Source organism: Rhinatrema bivittatum, chromosome 5 (assembly GCF_901001135.1).
Source record: "Rhinatrema bivittatum chromosome 5, aRhiBiv1.1, whole genome shotgun sequence".
Lineage (NCBI taxonomy): Eukaryota > Metazoa > Chordata > Amphibia > Gymnophiona > Rhinatrematidae > Rhinatrema > Rhinatrema bivittatum.
In genome coordinates, this window is record NC_042619.1 from 2,164,955 (window position 1) to 2,187,678 (window position 22,724).

Consider the following 22,724-nt stretch of genomic DNA (forward strand, 5'->3'; position numbering starts at 1 on the left):
TTTAATGGGACACAGTCAACATGGATTTACCCAAGGGAAGTCTTGCCTAACAAATCTGCTTCATTTTTTTGAAGGGGTTAATAAACATGTGGATAAAGGTGAACCAGTAGATGTAGTGTATTTGGATTTTCAGAAGGCGTTTGACAAAGTCCCTCATTAGAGGCTTCTACGAAAACTAAAAAGTCATGGGATAGGAGGCGATGTCCTTTTGTGGATTACAAACTGGTTAAAAGACAGGAAACAGAGAGGAGGATTAAATGGTCAATTTTCTCAGTGGAAAAGGGTAAACAGTGGAGTGCCTCAGGGATCTGTATTTGAACCGGTGCTTTTCAATATATATATAAATGATCTGGAAAGGAATACGACGAGTGAGGTTATCAAATTTGCGGATGATACAAAATTATTCAGAGTAGTTAAATCACAAGCAGACTGTGATACATTACAGGAGGACCTTGCAAGACTGGAAGATTGGGCATCCAAATGGCAGATGAAATTTAATGTGGACAAGTTCAAGGTGTTGCATATAGGGAAAAATAATCCTTGCTGTAGTTACACGATGTTAGGTTCCATATTAGGAGCTACCACCCAGGAAAAATATCTAGGCATCATAGTGGATAATACTTTAAAATCATCGGCTCAGTGTGCTGCAGTAGTCAAAAAAGCAAATAGAATGTTAGGAATTATTAGGAAGGGAATGGTTACTAGATCGGAAAATGTCATAATGCCTCTGTATCACTCCATGGTGAGACCGCACCTTGAATACTGGTCGCCGCATCTCAAAAAAGATATAGTTGTGATGGAGAAGGTACAGAGAAGGGCAACCAAAATGATAAATGGGATGGAACAGCTCCCCTATGAGGAAAGGCTGAAGAGGTTAGGGCTGTTCAGCTTGGAGAAGAGATGGCTGAGGGGGGATATGATAGAGGTCTTTAAGATCATGAGAGGTCTTGAACGAGTAGATGTGACTCGGTTATTTACACTTTCGAATAATAGAAGGACTAGGGGGTATTCCATGAAGTAAGCAAGTAACACATTTAAGACTAATCGGAGAAAATTCTTTTTCACTCAACGCACAATAAAGCTCTGGAATTTGTTGCCAGAGAAGGTGGTTAGTGCAGTTAGTGTAGCTGGGTTCAAAAAAGGTTTGGATAAGTTCTTGGAGGAGAAGTCCATTAATGGCTTTTAATCAATTATACTTAGGGAATAGCCACTGCTATTAATTGCATCAGTAGCATGGGTTCTTCTTAGTGTTTGGGTAATTGCCAGGTTCTTGTGGCCTAGTTTTGGCCTCTGTTGGAAACAGGATGCTGGGCTTGATGGACCCTTGGTCTGACCCAACATGGCAATTTCTTATGTTCTTATGATAAGTTCTTGAAGGAAAAGTCCATTAACTGCTTTTATTCGAGTTTACTTAGGGAATAGCCACTGCTATTAATAGCATCAGTAGCATGGAATCTTCTTAGTGTTTGGGTACTTGCCAGGTTCTTGTGGCCTGGTTTGGCCTCTTTTGGAAACAGGATGCTGCGCTTGATGGACCCTTGATCTGACCCAGCATAGCAATTTCTTATGTTTTTATGTTCTTATATTCCTTGTTCCTGCCCTGCCTATGCTTCGGATTGATTACATGGATTTTGACTTCACTTCGCCTGACTACACTACAGCCTATCTCCAGACCTAGACCTCCGCTTCGCCTGGCCACGTATTACCTATCTCCAGACCCTGACCTTCGCTTTGTCCGACTACGTTATTGAATATCTCCGTGATCAGACCTCAGCTTCGATTGACTACGCTATTGACTATCTCCGTGATCACACCTCAACATTGCTTGCCACAACTCCTGGATTGCCGCCAGCCCTGACTCATGCCTACCATTGGATGCCTCATCTGCCTACTCCCTGGACATGGACTTACCAGGCTTCAGCCTACTTTTGCTCGAGCGCCCTCAGTCTGCCTGTTTCCAGAACCTTACGCAGTCCAGAGTAGGACTGCACTATCCCTTGCCTGCTGTCTCTGGCCAGAACCAACTTCTCTTGCTATTCTATATCGAGGCCCACCTACGTCCTGCCGGCCCCGGCACCCAAAGGCTCAACCCATGGGGAACGAGGGCTGGTATTGGTGAAACTCCAGCAGCCTCTGCCTAACAGCCCACTCCACCTGCCGATGGTGGGGACCCGCAGTCCTTACCTAGGGTTGCGTCAACCCCACCTTGGCCCAAGGGTCCACCTCCAATGCAACAGGTTGCAAAAGCCATGGACTCGGTGGAGCCACGTGCCCTCCAGACCATCCCAGGCCTGGCATCCAAGGTATAAGAACAGCAGCAGTTTCTTGAGGCATTGGCCTCCTCCATGGATCGTCTCCATGCCCAGCTTGATGCCCTCACTAATAATCCAGTTTCTACTCCGGCTCCTCCTCATTCACAGCCATCTCCATTGATGCCTTGAGCCTTGTTGTCCTTACCAGTGCCCCCCCGTGCTTCAACAGTGACTTCTAACTCTGCAGATGGTTCCTTAACCAATGCTATATGCAATTCGTTCTGCAGCCCTCCCACTTTCAGGACGAATTGACTAAAGTTACCTTCATCTTATCCCATCTCGAAGGGAAGGTGCTGGCTTGGGCTTCCCCCTGTGGGAATGCTCTGACTCCCTGCTAAGGGAACTGTCTCGGTTTGTGGCTCTGTTTCGATAGACCTTCGATGATCCCGGGCGGTATGCCGTGGCAAGCACCAGCCTACTACAGAGGAAGGGTCCCGGTGTGATCTTTTACTCTCGGACCTCCGGTGCTTGTAGAAATGGTGCCGGCGCTACCTTTGCCTTGTCATATGACAGGTCAAAGGTAGCGCCGGCGCCATTTTGTTTTTTGTCCCCCGAGGTCAGAAGCGTAGGAGATCGCTCCCGGACCCCCGCTGGACCCCCAGGAACTTTTGGCCAGCTTGGGGGGGCCTCCTGACCCCCACAAGACTTGCCAAAAGTCCAGCGGGGGTCTGGGAACGACTTCCTGCATGCGAATCGTTTTTCCGTACGGAAAAACCAAAGGTAGCGCCGGCGCCATTTCTACAAGCACCGGAGGTCCGAGAGTAAAAGATCACACCGGGACCCTTCCTCTGGACCCCAGGTAATTTAAGGCATTTTGGGGGGGTTCGGGAGGGTGGGGGATTTATTTTAAAGGGTCGGGGTGGGTTTTAGGGTTGTTTTAGTGTGCTGGTTTTCCCGCCCTCCCCCTTCCCCTCCCCCTTCCCCCGATTTACGATTTTTTGACGATAAATCAGGGGAATTGTTATTGTATCGTGGCTCTAACGATTTTTGACGATTTAAAATATATCGGACGATATTTTAAATCGTCAAAAAACGATTCACATCCCTAATACCGATATTCCTGTACAAAACTACAAATCACTCCGGTTTACAGAGAACAAAACTTTGCGTAAGAGCGTTACATGGAACAATGTGAAAGACAACTGCTTAAGGAACCAAGGCTAAGAACTTGCCCAGTGCAAACAATAACAAAAATGCAATGTACAACATAGTTAAATATATAAATAATCCTTTCGAACGGGAAATGATAAATACTTAATAAATCTGAAATTCACAAGTTTATAATTAGGATGAATACTTAGTGAATCAGAATCAACAAGATATTAGATAACAAGGTATGCATCTTAAGGCGGAATTAGAGAGGATATGGAGTCTTGCCTATGGAGTCTACTGTCCCATTGGTTATCCTCTTTCCACCATGTCTCTGAGATGCCAATTAAGTCTATGTCATCATTTACTGCTATACATTCTAATTCTCCCATCTTACTTCTTAGACTTCTGGCATTAGCATACAAACATGTCAAAGTTTGTTTTTTGTTTGTATTTTCATTCTGCTTTTTAATTGATAGGGATAAGTTAGAATTTTTTAGCTCAGGTGAGTTTTTAGTTACAGGCACTTGGACTACTTTTCTAATTATTGGAACCTCACTGTCGGGATGCCCTAATTCTAATGCATCATTAGTATCCTTTAAAGATACCTCTCTCCGAACCATGCGCTGCTGAGCGACTGTCGGCTTTCCCCTTTGTTCTAGTTTAAAAGCTGCTCTATCTCCTTTTTAAAGGTTAGAGCCAGCAGTCTGGTTCCACCCTGGTTAAGGTGGAGCCCATCCCTTCGGAAGAGACTCCCCCTTCCCCAAAATGTTCCCCAGTTCCTAACAAAACTGAATCCCTCTTCCTTGCACCATCGTCTCATCCACACATTGAGACTCCGGAGCTCTGCCTGCCTCTGGTGACCTGCGCGTGGAACAGGGAGCATTTCAGAGAATGCCACCCTGGAGGTTCTGGATTTAAGCTTTCTACCTGCAGAAAAATCCAAGAGTACAAGAACAAATGATGTTCCATGATCAAAACCTCACCTGATTGTGTCAAAGCTGGATAGTGAAAGGGTTTTGGTGCTATGGTACTTATGAAATCCAAATTGGTATTGATCAAGGACATCGTTTGAGTCAATAAATGCAGTAAATTGGTGTAAAACAGTAGAATCAAGAATTTTCATGATTTTGTAGACTTCTATCATATCCTCCCTCAGTCATCTCTTTCCCAAACTGAACAGCCCTAAGCTTTTTAGCCTTTCCTCATAGGGGAACCATTCCATGCACTTTCTCCAGTGGAATTATATCTTTTTTGAGATGTGGCTGTTGGGGAGCGCTAGGAGAACGATCACACTCCTGGGAGATGTGTGTCCTTTGGCCACGGCTCGACCCCAGAGGAACTCTGAAGAGGTGCCGCGGGACACGTGGCATGCCCGAGCATGGGCTGGACGGGAGCAAGGCTGGAGTGATGACCGGAAGACAGGCCCTCCTCCGGACCTGTACGCTTCGGAAGACCCAACAACGCAATGTTGGTCTTGTGAACAGTCCTCCGACCGTTCCCAGCCCTTTCGGACCTGCCGCAGGGTATGGCACGAAGCGGCAGGCCAGATGGAGGCCAGGGCAGCGAAGACTGGAACATGGATTCAGACGAGACTCATGAATGACGTGGATTCAGGCTTAGACGTGGACTCAGGAACAAGGTGCAGGATGCATAGACGTGGACTCAGGAACAGACGTGGACTCAGGACGAGGTACTGGATGCACAGAGGTGGACTCAGGAACGAGGGCTGAAGGAAGACATGGGCACAGTCCCTCAGGGCGCCCTACTCAGACTACCCGTGGGACTGAGTCGCGGACCACCCTGTCCCATGCGAGCCCTACTCAGCCGAGGAAGGCTGGTTGCGGACCACGCTGAGAGTGGGAGAGCACAGGGAAGAAGCAGGTTGTTGCACTCCTGGCAGCTCAAGGCAGGTTAAAGCATCAGGATCAGGAACAAGGATTAAGACAGACCTCAGGACTGGAACACGGATACTGGAACAGGAGTCACACCTCAGGGCTGCAACATGGAACTGGAACAGTAGGTAACATCAGGACTGGAACAGGAGACAGACCTTGGGACTGGAACGGCAGGCAGACATCAGGACTGGACGAGGAGCTCCAACAGGTAACAAGAAACACAGGACCTTGCAGAAGGCTGGAACACAAGGCAGCTCCTGGAACGAGGATCTCAGGAGCGACCAACTCCTTGCGAAGGCAAAGACAGACTGAACGCGGAGCTCTTTAGTAGAGCTGAGGTGGACAACGCCCAGGGAGGGGTCAGCAGGGGGCCACACCTGGCTGGCCCTTGAAGAGGAGCAGAGAGGCGCGCGCCCGCACCCTAGGAAGCTGGAGAGAAGAGCTGGAAGCTGGTGGCGTCCTCAGCCACGTGGAGGGCCCAAGGAAGCCGTGGAGCAGCCCTGGACTGGAGCTGGGTGAAGGCAGGTCGCTGGAGCAGCTCCCAGCCGCAAGGACTGAAGCAGGAAGAAGCAGAGAGAGGTAAGGCTAGCTGCAGGGGAAGCAGGGGGCTGTAGCAGGCTGCAGGCACTGCTCCACGCTGCAAGGCAGAAGAGAGAAGTGCTGGCTGCAGGGAGCTGTGAGAGGTTGCAGGCACCAGCAGGGACGGTTCCCTGCCGGGTGAGGACCCGGGCTGAAGCAGGCACTGGGAAGGACAGCCTCCCTGCTGGCAGAAGGTCCCGGGATCGCAGCAGCACGTCGGGGGAAGGCAGAAACAGGAGCAGAGGAGCCGGCCGCATGGCAACAGCTGTGGGGACGGCCCCAGCTGATTCAGGGAGAAAAAAGCAGCAGCGTCAGCAGCCCGACTGGCTGCGAGAAGGTAAGAGCCTGCCCACGCTCCTCGCGGGCAGGATCGCAACAGTGGCAACCAGAATTGCATACAGTATTGCATACAGTCTAACCGTTGAGCAATACAGGGGCATTATGATATCCTCTGTTTTATTTGCCATTCTCTTTCTAATAATTCCTAACATTATCTTTGCTTTTTTGACTGCCACAGCCCACAGAATCAATGATTTCAGTGTATTCTCTATTATGATGCCTAGCTCTCTTTCCTGGGTGGTAACTCCTAAGACAGAAATTAAATTGTGTAACTACAGCTAGGGTTAATTTTCCCTATATGCATCACCTTGCACTTCTACCCATTTAATTTTATCTGCCATTTCGAAGCCCAATCTTCCAGTCTTGCAAGGTCCTCCTGTAATGTATCACAATCCACTGGAGATTGAACTAGTCTGCATAATTTTGTGTCATCTGCATATTTGATAACCTCACTCGTCGTATTTTTTCCAGATCATTTATATATATATATTGAAAAGCACCGATCCAAGTACAGATCCCTGAGGCACTCCACTGTTTACCCTTTTCCATTGAGAAAATTGACCATTTAATCCTACTCTCCTGTCTTTTAACCAGTTTGTAATCCGTAAAAGGACATCACCGCCTATCTCATGACTTTTTAGTTTTCTTAGAAGCCTCTCATAAGGGACTTTGTCAAATGCCTTCTGGAAATCCAAATACACTTCATCTACTGGTTCACCTTTATCCATATGTTTATTAACCCCTTCAAAAAAAATGAAGCAGATTTTTGAGGCAAGACTTCCCTTGGGTAAATCCATGTTGATTGTGTTTCATTAAACCATGTCTTTCTAGTGCAGTTAGTGTAGCTGGGTTCAAAAAAGGTTTGGATAAGTTCTTGGAGGAGAAGACCATTAATATCTATTAATCAATTTTACTTAGGAAATAGCCACTGCTATTAATTGCATCAGTAGCATGGGATCTTCTTAGTGTTTGGGTACTTGCCAGGTTCTTTTGGCCTGATTTTGGCCTCTGTTGGAAACGGGATGCTGGGCTTGATGGACCCTTGGTCTGACCCAGGATGGCAATTTCTTATGTTCTTATGTTCTTATATGCTCTGTGATTTTGATCTTTACAATAGTTTCTACTATTTTAACCAGCACTGAAGTCAGGCTCACTGGTCTATAGTTTCCCTGGAGCCCTTTTTAAATATTGGTGTTACATTGGCCACACTCCAGTCTTCAGGTACAATGGATGATTTTAATGATAGGTTACAAATGTTAACTAACAGATCTGAAATTTCATTTTTTTAGTTACTTCAGAATGCTAGGATGCATACCATCTGGTCCAGGTGATTTGCTACTCTTTAGTTTGTCAATCTGGCCTACTACATCTTCCAGGTTCACAGTGATTTGGTTCAGTTCATCTGACTCATCACCCTTGAAAACCATCTGTGGAACTGGTATCTCCCCAATATCTTTATTAGTAAACACAGAAGCAAAGAATTTATTTAGTCTTTCTACAAATGCCTTATCTTCCCTAAGAGCCCCTTTAACCCCTTGGTCATCTAATGGTCCAACCGACTCCCTCACAGGTTTCTTGCTTTGGATATATTTTAAAAAGTTTTTATTATGAGTTTTTGCCTTTATGGCCAACTTCATTTCAAATTCTCTCTTCGCCTGTCTTATCAATGTTTTACACTTAACTTGGCAATGCTTATGTTTTTTCCTATTTTCTTCAGATGGATCCTTCTTCCAATTTTTGAAGGATTTTTTTTTTTTGGCTAAAATAGCCTCTTTCACCTCACCTTTTAACTATGCCGGTAATTGTTTTCCCTTCCTTCCACCTTTCTTAATGCGTGGAATACATCTGGACTGTACGTCTAGGATTGTATTTTTAAACAATGTCCATGCCTGTTGAACACTTTTAACCTTTGCAGCTGCACCTTTCAATTTTTTTCTATTTTCCTCATTTTATCAAAGTTTCCCTTTTGAAAATTTAGTGTTAGAGCTGAAGATTTACTTATTGTCCCCCTTCCAGTTATTCGTTTAAATTTCATCATGTTATGATCACTGTTGCCAAGTGGCCCCACCACCATTACCTCTCTCATCAAATTCTGCGTTCCCCTAAGAATTAAATCTAAAATAGCTCCCTCTCTCATTTGTTTGTGAACCAATTGCTCCATGAAGTAGTCATTTATTACATCCAGGAATGTTATGTCTCTAGGATGTCCTGATGTTACATTTACCCAGTCAAAATTGGGGTAATTGAAATCTCCCATTATTACTGCACTGCCAAATTGGTTAGCTTCCATGATTTCTCTTAGCATTTCATCATCTGTCTTACCATTTTGTCCAGGTGGACGGTAGTATACTCCTATCACTATACTCTTACCCAACACACATGGGATTTCTACCCATATAGATTCTATTGAGCATTTAGTCTCTTATATGTTCTTTATCCTGTTGGATTCTATACCCTCCCGGATATAAAGTGCCACACCCCCACCAAGTTGATCCTCCCTATCATTGTGATATAATTTGTACCCTGATATAGCACTGTCCCATTGGTTATCCTCCTTCCACCAGGTCTCTGTGATGCCAGTTATGTCAATCTCATCATTTGCTGCTATACACTCTAACTCTCCCATCTTGCTACTTAGACTTCTGGCATTGGCATACAGACATTTCAAAGTGTGGTTTTTGTTTGTATTAACAACCTGCTTTTCAGTTGATAGGGATAATTTGGAAATCATTAGCTCAGGTGATTTTTTACATATAGGCACTTGGACTATGCTTGCTTTTATTGGAACCTCTATGTTGGGATGCCCTAACTCTCCTGTTTCATTAGTATCCTTCAAGGATACATTTCTCTGAACCATGCACTGCTGAGTGACTGTCGGCTTTCCCCCTTGTTCTAGTTGACTAGGCCAGGTGGTAGCGGTCCTCTGGGTCCCATCTTGAGACCTTCTTCTAATTTTAAAGGTGCTCCTGGACCCCCGCTGGACCACCAGGGGCTTTTGGCAAGTCTTGGGGGACCCTCCTGACCCCCACAAGACTTGCCAAAAGTCCAGCGGTGGTCCTGGAGCGACCTCCTGCACTTGGACCGTCGGCTGCCAGTATTCAAAATGGCGCCGATAGCCTTTGCCCTTACTATGTCACAGGGGCTACCGGTGCCATTGGTTGGCCCCGTCACATGGTAGGAGCACAAGATGGCGCCGGCCATCCAGTGCTCCTACCATGTAACAGGGTCCGGCCAATGGCACGGATACCCTGTCACATGGTAAGGGCAAAGGGCCATCGGTGCCATTTTGATTAGTGGCAGCCGACGGCCCGGGAGCGGGAGATCGATCCTGGGACCCCCACTGGACCACCAGGTACCTGTAAAAAGGTTTTGGGGGGGTTGGGAGGGTGGGGGAAGCTAAGGGATTAGTTTTAAAGGGTCGGGGTGGGTTTAGGGTTATTTTTGTGTGCCGTTTTTCCCGCCCTCCCCCAAAACGATAAGAGAACCCCTATGATCAATATCGTGGGGTTTTCCTATCGTTTTGGGGGAGCCCCCGATTTCTGACGATTTTGAAAATATTGTCCGATATTTTCAATCGTCCGAAACCCGATTTACATCCCTACGTCATATTCCTTTCCAGATCATTTATAAATATATTGAAATGCACCGGTCCAAGTACAGATCCCCGAGGCACTCCACTGTTTACCCTTTTCCACTGATAAAATTGGCCATTTAATCCTACTCTCTGTTTCCTGTCTTTTAACCAATTTGTAATCCACGAAAAGACATCGCCTCCTATCCCAAGACATTTTAGTAATGGTGTACATTTATGCAAATAATATTCAAATTTTGGTGCTCTGTCAACACTCATGGAAGAATTCAGTGTGAAGTGCTTGAAAATCTGTCTGGATGAGGCAGAATTATTTAAAGCTATATCCAGACAAAAGAGATCCTTTGGATTGGAGCTGCCCCCTAGCTACTTTTCAAACTGGTGAAGCTCAGATATATCTTTCAGCCCAGATTAGAAATTTGAGGATAATCTTGGACTGCAGACTCACCATGGCAAGTGAGGTTAAGGTAGTTGCAAAGAAGGATTTCAATTACTTGTGTTTACTTATGCAGCTCTGCCCTTTGTTGTCAGTGAATAAGAAGAAGGTGATTCCTAAATCCGTTAGTCTTTTGAACAGAGGAAGCATGTAGATGCTGAATCGGGTAGCCGAGTGTGCTGAGCCCTGAGGCACACGGAAGGTGTCGGATATATTATTTCCCAGTTTTACTTGGAATGTCCTATTAGATAGGAATGAAGAAAACCATTTGTGGACTCTGCCATCTAATCCAGTTTTTCTCAGCTGGTGGCATAGCAGGGTGCGATCCACCATGTTGAAGGCTGATGTTAGATCTATTAGCACTAGAATATAGGATACATTTTCATTGGACCCATGTAGTATGGGGTCTATTAACGATATGAGTAAAGTCTCGGTTGAGCGATTTTTTTCTGAATCCGAATTGTTTAGGATGTAGGATGTCATGGTCTTCTAGGTTGTTTTCCAGTTGTTGTAGTACTGCTTACTCAAATATTTTTGAGAGGAAAAGTAGTTTTACTCAAGTAAATGCTTTTTAAAATCAGGCCATAACTGTGCAAATGGGCTTTTGAAAACTGCTATGCTATATGCTGAATTTTCAGTAGGTTTATTGTGTGTAAGTGAACTTTAAGGGCCTGATTTTTAAAAGCATTTACTTGAGTAAAACTGGGCTTTATTCGAGTAAATGCACTTTACTCGAGTAAGTGGGTTTTTGAAAATTGCTACAATATATGCCATTGAATTGTCCATAGAATTTACTCACATAAATGCACTTTACGTGAGTAAATAGCGTTACATTTATGCGCATAACTCCTTTTGAAAATAACCCCCATAGCATGTAAATAGACTTTTGAAAATTGCTATGATATATGCTACTTTTATGCACGTAAATTCTTTTAAATGGAGTTACATATGTATCTGTAACTTACTATCATAGCAATTTTAAAAAGCCATCTACATTTGTAAAGTGCAGTTACACATGAATATCCTATACAAGTAATTTTAAATAAGAGTTACATGTATAAATGTTACATACTGTCATAGCAATTTTATAAAGCCATTTATGCGAGTAGAGCACTTACCCGTGAAAATCCTATGGACAATTCAATGGCATATATAGTAGTAATTTTCAAAAGTCCACTTTCACAGGTAAAGTGCATTTACAAATGTAAAACCCAATTATAAGCATATAAATGCTTTTTTAAAATCAGGCCTTATGCTTTATAAAATCAGGCTCTTACTGGCTAATTTTAAAAAGAATGTGTGTGTGCCCATAAACATCAGTATGGTCATGCAACCAGAGATATGCTGCAATTTTATATTGTGTGTATCATTTAAAATACCTTGCTGCATGTAATCTTAAGAGGTGGCTTGAGTAAATGTCCAATCTGGCACAATAACTGTGGAGCATTAATACGTCCCCCCAATAATTATGCAGCCCAACACATATGGGGACCCCTAAAATAATTCATCAATATGTACCAACAATTTAAATCGCTCTTCAAAATTTTTTTTTCCCATATATCTTTTATTATATGTGACAAATAAACACAGCATATAACATTTATTAAGAGAACCATTAAATATGTCATTTAAATTACATTAAATACATAACTCATAACATCATATTCAACATTACATAATTTCTTCTTAGTAATTCAGTGCTAAATCACCTTTAAAGTACCCCGTCCGGACAAGCCCTAATTCCTTATTTATTCCAACCCTAACCCCCTAATATCACACATACACATTCATTCATTCATCCACTTAAAACCCCATACCCCATAAAAATGATCTAATATTATCAATTTCATTGATTTCATTGATATTATTATTTATTCATATGATCCATTAATTTCATGACATTTGTACAATGACGAATGTTCGATTCAATTTTTTATAATCAAATGATTGATTATAAAAAATTGATTGAGATTGTGCATTTCTTAATAAGAATCCCCTGAAGAAGCCAGATTCAGGGTGAAACAAGGTGCCTTGTTGGGGCATTGGACATCAATACATCGATTGAGGAAGATCGGGGTGTGATAAGAAAGAGTGGGATATCGATATATTGATTATAAAAAATTGAATTGAACATTCGTCATTGTACAAATATCATGAAATTAATGGATAATGCACTGACACTCACCGTGGTCAGCTTTTTAAAAATTCTGAGTTACACCCATGCCCCACCCTTTTTCCACCCCCTTGTTCTTGACACATGCACAGGTATGTACACACATACTTCAAGGCTTTTTAAAATTTGCATTGCTCGTGTGCGGCTCACATATGCATGTATGGGACTGTTTTTACATGAGCAGCGCTTTTAAAATCTACCAGTTAGTGAGGAACAGCTTTTGTATATTTCACTTTGATTTTTTGTTTTACCTTTACAGACAAGTGGTAATTGGTTACTGGTTATGTCCCAAGTATGAGGGATGAAGCTGGTATTTTTTGTATTTTAATCTTATTGTGATATTTGGTGAGGATCAGAGTTTTAAAATATTTTTTGTATTGTATATTGTGTATGTTTCTATTTTATTATTGTTTATTATTTTTATTGTAATGTGTATTTATCTTTTTTATTGACTGTAATCCACTTGGAAACAGCTTTCAGCAATGGGAGGAAGACTATAAATCATGGAATTAAATTAAAGACTGATTTGCCTGTCTCTTTTAACCTGAAGTAGAGTGCTCTTCTCATATTATTGATAATGATATCCTCTTTTCAAAACTGGTAGTATGCTTAATAGGATCCTTTTCTTAGCATCAATAAAGACAAAGAAGTACTGGTAAGAGGTTGATGCTGAATCAAACAATTATTTTTTTTCTTTTCCAGGTTTCCAAGTTTGAGGCTGTGGATTTTACTTATAGAGCATTTATCCAGGCCGTCTGCCATAACCCCTCAGTGCTCGCCATTCTGCCCAATCAGAAAATAGGAAAAATGAAGAATGAATTCCAGGGAGCAAGACTGAAGACGATGCTCAGCAGTGGGATCACTGTCATGGAGGAGATTATCCAAGACCTGCAGTACCTGTTGGAAAACATTAGGGCAAGTTGCCCACGACTTTATTTCCTTAGCAATGAAGAAGTACTTGCTGTTATAGCAACTTCAGATGACCCCAATGAGAGGATATCCTGGGTGAAGAGATGCTTTCAAAACATCCAGGATGTGGAGTCTGAAACCTTAGAGAAAACTGATGGCAACCCCTTGCTTGAGTTACCAGTATATAGATCCAAAGCAGTGACAAAAGCTTTCATGGGCTGCTGTGGAGAAAAAGTTTTCCTGCAATCACCCCTGAAAAGTGACCTGCGCACTCCTGCCTGGCTATCTAACTTTGAGACTGCAATGAAAAACACATTATTCCTGTTACTGCAGGACTGTGTTGCAGAAAGACTTTCCTTACAAAAAAAGATAGAGAGTGCATTTGAAAATAGACCGGGACCTGCATATTTATCCAGTCAACCTCCCAAGGTGAACCTAGGGACAGAACTGTGGGCTCAGCTAGCTGTAGCCTTCCCTTTCCAATGCATTCTAGTGGCTGAACAGGTGTCCTGGAATATTGAAGTGCAAGAGTCATTATTCAGAAAGAAAGTCAGTAAGGCAGAGCTGAGACAGAAACATAATCTAAAGTTTGAGACAATGGTGCAGTCCATCCAGAAGCACAACCATCAACGCTCCAGCAGTCTTCCAGGATGCAGCCTGCTGCTGCCTTTGTTCTCTGCTCTAGTCACCCTCATGGTGCATCATCGGGACATCATTCAGAAGCTGCTGAAGCAGAAGGTTGATTCTAAAATATCTTTTGAGTGGGCAAAACTACTAAAGTTCAATGTAAGTGTGAGCTCTGAAAAAGCAAAGGAATATACAAAAAGGTTTACACCTAATGCTCTGCTAGATGTGTGGTTACAGAATGGGAATGATGAGGCAGGTTGCTATGTGGAAATTCTAGATAATACATTGCTGTATGATTATGAATATATTGGTCCCAGCAGAATTCCTGTGATCAGTACCATGACAGAGAAGAGCATGTTAGGTTTAATTTTTGCAATAGAGCAATACCATTGTGGGACTGTAATTGGTCCAGATGGAGTTGGCAAAATGGAAACCCTCTCGGGTCTAGCTAATGCCCTTGGGAGACTGATTGTTTCCCTGAACTGTTCTGAGCAGTTGGGCATCAGTTGCATCAGCCAGCAGCTCTGTGGAGCCATGCAGCTTGGAGCTTGGCTGGTCATAGATCATGCAGAAAGAATGAGTCAAGGGAAACTCTCCGTGCTTGGCCAGCTTCTTATGGATATTCACAAGTCATATATGGCTGTTCTGGAAGCCAGAGGGAGCTTCCAAAAATGTGTTTCAGTTCCAGCCTCTGGTGAGCAGGACTTCCCTACTAATTATGAACTGCCAAAGAACCCTATGGAAAGGACTCCAAATCTGACACAACCTTATAAACCCAGAGTCTTTGGGAATATTCATTTCAATGGGAATTCAATCCCCATTGGACAAAACTATGGTTGTTTTATTATCCTTTCACGACTGGACTCATCAATTCCAATTCCGGCAAACCTTCGAATTCTGATGAGACCAGTGTCACTGTTTCAGCCAGATCTCCAGAAGATCTCAGAAGTAAGCTTACTTGCTGCTGGTTTCCAAGAAGCAACACACTTGTCTGGAAAACTCTGTTACTTTCTCCGGCTGTCACAGGAATTGGGCTACAAACCAAATCCTAACTCTCTTTGCTTTTTGAGAAATGTTATAATAGCAACTTTAAACATCTATCAAAGTTCAAGAAAACTTAAGGCAGAGATTCACACACTGTTGCCAGATATTCCTGAAGAGGCGATGAATAAAGCTAGTTTTGTGAGAGATGAGACCACATTATTTGTGAAGGAGAAAAGGATTACCTGGAGCAGTACGGCAGGCCATCACCGCTTACACACTAGCAGTTCTCCAGCATATCAGTGCATAGCTAAGGGCATGGAAGAGGAAACAGCCATGATTAGGGCCTTGTGTTCATCTCCTTTGTTTGCTGATGGTGAATCTTCTGAACTATATCATCATAAAGAGCTCCTAAGGAACATTTTCCCATTATCTGTAACTATCTTCCCTGAGGTAGGCTTATACACTAGACTTAATGCATCAGTGACCCACACGAAGACATACTTTCTCTCCAGTCTTACCAGTTCTGTAAGCCTGGAGCTTCAGGAATCCAAGCTCCATGTGGATTCTGATCTGACAGCCACCATTTTGCAGTTATTTCAGACCCTTCTTCACACACGATGTGTTATGATTGTGGGTCCCCCAGGTAGTGGCAAAACAACCTCATGGAAGACTCTGGCTAGAGCCATCAACAGGCTTGCACCCAGCAAAGAACTTGGCTCTCTGTTTATGAATCAAACAAAAGAGCATGGCAGTGAGGTGGTCTCTTCCAGTGGAGAACATTATGGACCTGTTAGTTCTGTCTGTCTATATCCTAACAGCCTCTGTGCAGAAGAGTTTTTAGGAGAAATGGAAAATGGGAACTGGAGGGATGGGCTTTTCCTCAAGATCCTTCGAAGAGTTATTCTAGCTGCTCATGCAGAGCCAGACTCTATTGAAGCAAAATTTGATGTAGTTGATGATCACAGATCCCACCCAGCTAGCACTCAGAAGTGGCTAGTGCTTGATGGAACAACTAGCTCAGAATGGTTGGATCCAATCTCCTGTTTGTTTAATACTCATCCTTTTCTCTCACTTCCTAATGGGGAGCAAATGGAACCACCAAACTCTTTGAAGTTCATATTTGAGGACTCAGATGTTTCTAGAATCTCACCATCTCTCTCTACTCGATGTGGTCTTGTATATTGTAGTGGAAATCGGATGTGGCAAGCAGAGTTTGGATCCCTCATGACCATGATCACCAAAAAATACAATGTTGCCCAGGGCACTGCAGACATGCTGAAGAAGTTCAGCAAGGACAACTTCCCAGCAACATTTACCTTCCTAAAGCAAAGTTGCAAGTCTGTGCTGGAAACTCACAATGATCTGAGTTCTGAGGTCTGTGGGATGCAGGAAATCTCAAGCTTCAAGAAAATATTCCAGACTTTGATGCAACAACAGCTCAGTTATGACAATATCCAAAGAATCTCTTTAACAGGAAAGGCCAGTCTGGGTAAGTTGGACTGATAAGGCATGTGTCAGATTAGGTTTTAAGGCAGTGCAATACAGTTCCAAGGGAGAACATGGGAACTATAAGCAGGATCAAGGAACAATGTCAGGAGGGATTTCAGAGAGTGGAAAAGGGAATAGAACTGAGAACAAGGGTTGCAGTTGTGAGGAGAACATGGGGAAAAAATGAGTTAAGGATTGTTGCCATGAATGAAGGACATAGATCAGGAGAGCACCACCAAAGGGACCAGAGATAGTTGGAGTACAAAGGCACAGAAAAAGAGAAAAGACAGAGTCAAGAGTATCTAGAGACAGGGTACAGAATCTGGAGATGTAACACTCAAGGAGAAAGGATAGGGTCAGGAGTAATTAGAAACAAGGTACAGAGTCAGGAGGTGTAACACTCATGGAGAAAGGATTGGGTCAGGAGTACTTATGACAGAGACAGGGCACAGAGTCAGCAGGTGTAATACTCATGGAGAAAGGATTGGGTCAGGAGTAATTAGAGACAGTCAGGGCACAGAGTCAGCAGGTGTAACACCCATGGAGAAAGGATAGGGTGAGGAGTACTTAGAGACAGTCAGGGCACAGAGTCAGCAGGTGTAACACACAAGGAGAAAGCATAGGGTCAGGAATACTTAGAGACAGTCAGGGCACAGAGTCAGCAGGTGTAACACACAAGGAGAAAGCATAGGGTCAGGAGTACTTACAGTCAAGGCACAAAGTTAGGAAGTGTAAAACTCAAGGAGAAAGGATAGGGTCAGGAGTATTTTCAGTCAAGGCACAAAGTTAGGAAGTGTAAAACTCAAGGAGAAAGGATAGGGTCAGGAGTACTTTCAGCCAGGGCACAAAGTCAGCAGGTGTAACACACAAGGAGAAAGGATAGGGACAGGAGAACTTTCAGTCAAGGCACAAAGTCAGGAAGTGTAAAACTCAAGGAGAAAGGATAGGGTCAGGAGTACTTAGAGGCAGTCAGGGCACAGCAGGTGTAACACAAGGAGAAAGGATAGGGTCAGGAGTACTTAGAGACAGTCAGGGCACAGAGTCAGCAGGTGTAACACACAAGGAGAAAGCATAGGGTCAGGAGTACTTACAGTCAAGGCACAAAGTTAGGAAGTGTAAAACTCAAGGAGAAAGGATAGGGTCAGGAGTACTTTCAGCCAGGGCACAAAGTCAGCAGGTGTAACACACAAGGAGAAAGGATAGGGTCAGGAGTACTTAGAGAAGTCAGGGCACAGAGTCAGCAGGTGTAACACCCATGGAGAAAGGATAGGGTCAGGAGTACTTAGAGACAGTCAGGGTACAGAGTCAGCAGGTGTAACACACAAGGAGAAAGAATAGGGTCAGGACAACGTAGAGACAGTCAGGGCACAGAGTCAGCAGGTGTAACACACAAGGAGAAAGGATAGAGTCAGTACTTATGACAGAGACATGACACAGAGTCAGGAGATGTAACACTCATGGAGAAAGGATTGGGTCAGGAGTATTTATAACAGAGACAGGGCACAGAGTCAGGAGATGTAACATTCATGGAGAAAGGATTGGGTCAGGAGTACTTATAACAGAGACGGCACAGAGTCAGGAGGAGTAACACTCAAGGAGAAAGGATTGGGTCAGGAGTATTTATGACAGAGACAGGACACAGAGTCAGGAGATGTAACACTCAATGAGAAAGGATTGGGTCAGGAGTATTTATGACAGAGACAGGGCACAGAGTCAGGAGATGTAACACTCATGGAGAAAGGATTGGGTCAGGAGTACTTATGACAGAGACAGGGTACAGAGTCAGGAGATGTAACACTCATGGAGAAAGGATTGGGTCAGGAGTATTTATGACAGAGACAGGGCACAGAGTCAGGAGATGTAACACTCATGGAGAAAGGATTGGGTCAGGAGTACTTATGACAGAGACAGGGTACAGAGTCAGGAGATGTAACACTCATGGAGAAAGGACAGGGTCAGGAGTACTTATGACAGAGACAGGGTACAGAGTCAGGAGATGTAACACTCATGGAGAAAGGATTGGGTCAGGAGTACTTATGACAGAGACAGGGTACAGAGTCAGGAGATGTAACACTCATGGAGAAAGGATTGGGTCAGGAGTATTTATGACAGAGACAGGGCACAGAGTCAGGAGATGTAACACTCATGGAGAAAGGACAGGGTCAGGAGTACTTATGACAGAGACAGGGTACAGAGTCAGGAGGTGTAACACTCAAGGAGAAAGGATTGGGTCAGGAGTACTTTTGACAGAGACAGGGTACAGAGTCAGGAGATGTAACACCCATGAAGAAAGGATAGGGTCAGGAGTAATTAGAGACAGTCAGGGCACAGAGTCAGCAGGTGTAACACCCATGGAGAAAGGATAGGGTCAGGAGTACTTAGAGACAGTCAGGGCACAGAGTCAGCAGGTGTAACACACAAGGAGAAAGGATAGGGTCAGGAGTACTTAGAGACAGTCAGGGCACAGAGTCAGCAGGTGTAACACACAAGGAGAAAGAATAGGGTCAGGACAACGTAGAGACAGTCAGGGCACAGAGTCAGCAGGTGTAACACACAAGGAGAAAGGATAGGGTCAGGAGTACTTAGAGACAGTCAGGGCACAGAGTCAGCAGGTGTAACACACAAGGAGAAAGCATAGGGTCAGGAGTACTTAGAGACAGTCAGGGTACAAAGTCAACAGGTGTAACACACAAGGAGAAAGAATAGGGTCAGGAGTACTTAGAGACAGTCAGGGCACAGAGTCAGCAGGTGTAACACACAAGGAGAAAGGATAGAGTCAGGAGTACTTATGACAGAGACAGGGCACAGAGTCAGGAGATGTAACACTCATGGAGAAAGGATTGGGTCAGGAGTATTTATGACAGAGACAGGGCACAGAGTCAGCAGGTGTAACACACAAGGAGAAAGGATTGGGTCAGGAGTATTTATGACAGAGACAGGGCACAGAGTCAGCAGGTGTAACACACAAGGAGAAAGGATTGGGTCAGGAGTACTTATGACAGAGACAGGGTACAGAGTCAGGAGATGTAACACTCATGGAGAAAGGATTGGGTCAGGAGTACTTATGACAGAGACAGGGTACAGAGTCAGGAGATGTAACACTCATGGAGAAAGGATTGGGTCAGGAGTATTTATGACAGAGACATGACACAGAGTCAGGAGATGTAACACTCATGGAGAAAGGATTGGGTCAGGAGTATTTATAACAGAGACAGGGCACAGAGTCAGGAGATGTAACATTCATGGAGAAAGGATTGGGTCAGGAGTACTTATGACAGAGACGGCACAGAGTCAGGAGGAGTAACACTCAAGGAGAAAGGATTGGGTCAGGAGTATTTATGACAGAGACAGGACACAGAGTCAGGAGATGTAACACTCAATGAGAAAGGATTGGGTCAGGAGTATTTATGACAGAGACAGGGCACAGAGTCAGGAGGTGTAACACTCATGGAGAAAGGACAGGGTCAGGAGTACTTATGACAGAGACAGGGTACAGAGTCAGGAGATGTAACACTCATGGAGAAAGGATTGGGTCAGGAGTACTTATGACAGAGACAGGGTACAGAGTCAGGAGATGTAACACTCATGGAGAAAGGATTGGGTCAGGAGTATTTATGACAGAGACAGGGCACAGAGTCAGGAGGTGTAACACTCAAGGAGAAAAGATTGGGTCAGTAGTATTTATGACAGAGACAGGACACAGAGTCAGGAGATGTAACACTCAATGAGAAAGGATTGGGTCAGGAGTACTTATGACAGAGACAGGGTACAGAGTCAGGAGGTGTAACACTCATGGAGAAAGGATTGAGTCAGGAATACTTGTGACAGAGACAGGGTACAGAGTCAGGAGGTGTAACACTCATGGAGAAAGGATTGGGTCAGGAATACTTATGACAGAGACAGGGCACAGAGTAAGGAGATGTAACACTCATGGAGAAAGGATTGGGTCAGGAATACTTATGACAGAGACAGGGTACAGAGTCAGGAGGTGTAACACTCATGGAGAAAGGATTGGGTCAGGAGTACTTATGACAGAGACAGGGTACAGAGTCAGGAGGTGTAACACTCATGGAGAAAGGATTGGGTCAGGAATACTTATGACAGAGACAGGGTACAGAGTAAGGAGATGTAACACTCATGGAGAAAGGATTGGGTCAGGAGTACTTATGACAAAGACGGCACAGAGTCAGGAGGAGTAATACTCAAAGAGAAATGGTAGGGTCAGGTTTAGATATGACAGAGAAAGGGCACAGTCATGTAGGACAGCCAAATGAAACAAGGAATAAATTAGAGGGTGGTAATTAAGCAAAACATGTTTTTCTTTCATTCTCAAGGTAAAGTTTGGAGCGTTCCTGGTTCACCTTACTCTGATCAGAAGGAGCATCTGGAGAGGCAGACCCAAAATATATTTCTGTTTGCTTACATCTGGGGTTTTGGAAGTCACCTAAATCCCAGGTAAGAAGATCAGAAGCAATCAGGAATTTCCCAGACATAAAAAAACAAATGCAGATAATTTTTGCATTATACACAGAGAAAACAGAATCAGAAGAGGTACTTACTCATCCCAGATAATTACATTTATTTTATTTATTGAAAATTTCATATATCCCTCTGTTAGTTCCCATGAGTTATAAAAGTAGTGCGCAGTAATTAATAAGCAATACATAAAGGGGCAGGAGGATTTACGCGTGTAGGGGGGTTACGCCTGCCGGGACCATTTTCAAAAGGCCCGGCGGCACGTGTAATTCCCGGGGCTTGAAAAAATGGGCATTACAGGGGCAGGGTGGGGGCGTAGCCAGAGGCCTCTGCACGGCTGCTGGGATGGGGGATCATGCGCCGGCACTTGGCTGGCGCGCGCAAGTTACGCCTATCTCTGGTAGGCGTAACTTGTGAGATAAAGGTACAGGGGGTTTTTTTTTTCAGGCTGGGGGCGGACAGGTAGGGGAAGGTGGGGGGGGGGGGTGGAATGAAAGTTCCCTCCGAGACCGCTCCCATTTCGGAGCAGCCTCGGAGGGAACGGGGAAAGCCAGCTTGCCTCCCCGAGGACTCGGCACGTGCAAGGTGCACTAGTGTGCACCCCCTTGCGCGCACCGACCCCTGATTTTATAACATTCGCGCACGTGCACACCCATGCTCTAAAATTGGGCGTACATTTTAAAATCTGCCCCAAAATACTGAAATAGTAAAAATAAGAAAAAACATCTCTTCTACTGCTCTCTATCATCTTATCAGGTTTTAATCAAACACAGCATGCCACTATCTACCTTCCATTTATTCAGGCAATAGCCATTTTTTATGGAAGGTCATATTGTCTAATTCCTGCAGAAGCTCAAGTGGAAGCTGATTAAGTGAGGGAACTATTGCAAAAAACGTTCTATATATGGGTTTTGAGTTGCAATGAAATCTTACAATGAACCACACTGAGGCAGCTAAGAGAAAGACATCATTAGATTTGCGCTTAAGAAAGTTGGTCATTGGTTAGCAAAAAACTGCAAAATCATACATTTGGGATGCAATTGTCTATGAATTAAATATTTTTTGATGGGGAATAGGGGGAACTAGTAGTCAATAAACAGGAAAGAGACGAAATTTCCTATTTCATTTTGGATCGCTTTCAAAATGGAATGAGAATCTTGTTTCATTTGGAAACTTATTTTAAAAAAAAAGTCTCCAGGTGGGCCTAGATAGACCTGAAGCTGAGGCCTCGCGTAGAGAGTAGACCGAAACCCAAAGCAGGGTTCCCGGCCTATACCTGTGCATGACTCCGGCGCCTCGACCTAGGCCTAACCCTAAAGATGAGACCTCGCTTATGTATAGGTTTCAACCCGATAAAGGGGCCATGGTCTATGATGGAACCCAATGCTTGGGCCTAGGCCGAGACCTGAGCAAACGCTCAGGCCAATACATTTTTTGATCACCCCTCCCCCCCTGTTATTTCCCAAATCGGACACTGTATCCTAGCCCAGACTTGATGCTTGGGCCTCACCTAGGCCAAGACGAGGATCCAGGCCTGATGCTGTGGCCCGGCTCGGAAGCCAAGTTCCGACACCAGGAACCAATCCACGAAAGGACATCGCCACCTATCCCATGACTTTTTACTTTTCCTAGAAGCCTCTCATGAGGAACTTTGTCAAACGCCTTCTGAAAATCCAAGTATACTACATCTACCGGTTCACCTTTATCCACATGTTTATTAACTCCTTCAAAAAAGTGAAGCAGATTTGTGAGGCAAGACTTGCCCTGGGTAAAGCCAGGCTGACTTTGTTCCATTAAACCATGTCTTTCTATATGTTCTATGATT

General features: G+C 44.1%; 1 protein-coding gene across 1 annotated transcript in view; it reads left to right on the forward strand.

Annotated features, from left to right (window-relative positions):
- The window catches only part of DNHD1 (dynein heavy chain domain 1), a 792,986-nt gene that overhangs the window by 385,273 nt on the left and 384,989 nt on the right, over positions 1 to 22,724 (forward strand). Inside the window, exons 22-23 of the mRNA XM_029601740.1 lie at positions 13,118 to 16,424; positions 20,758 to 20,878. Coding sequence (XP_029457600.1) covers positions 13,118 to 16,424; positions 20,758 to 20,878 — 3,428 coding nt within the window. The remainder of the gene's footprint in view (positions 1 to 13,117; positions 16,425 to 20,757; positions 20,879 to 22,724) is intronic.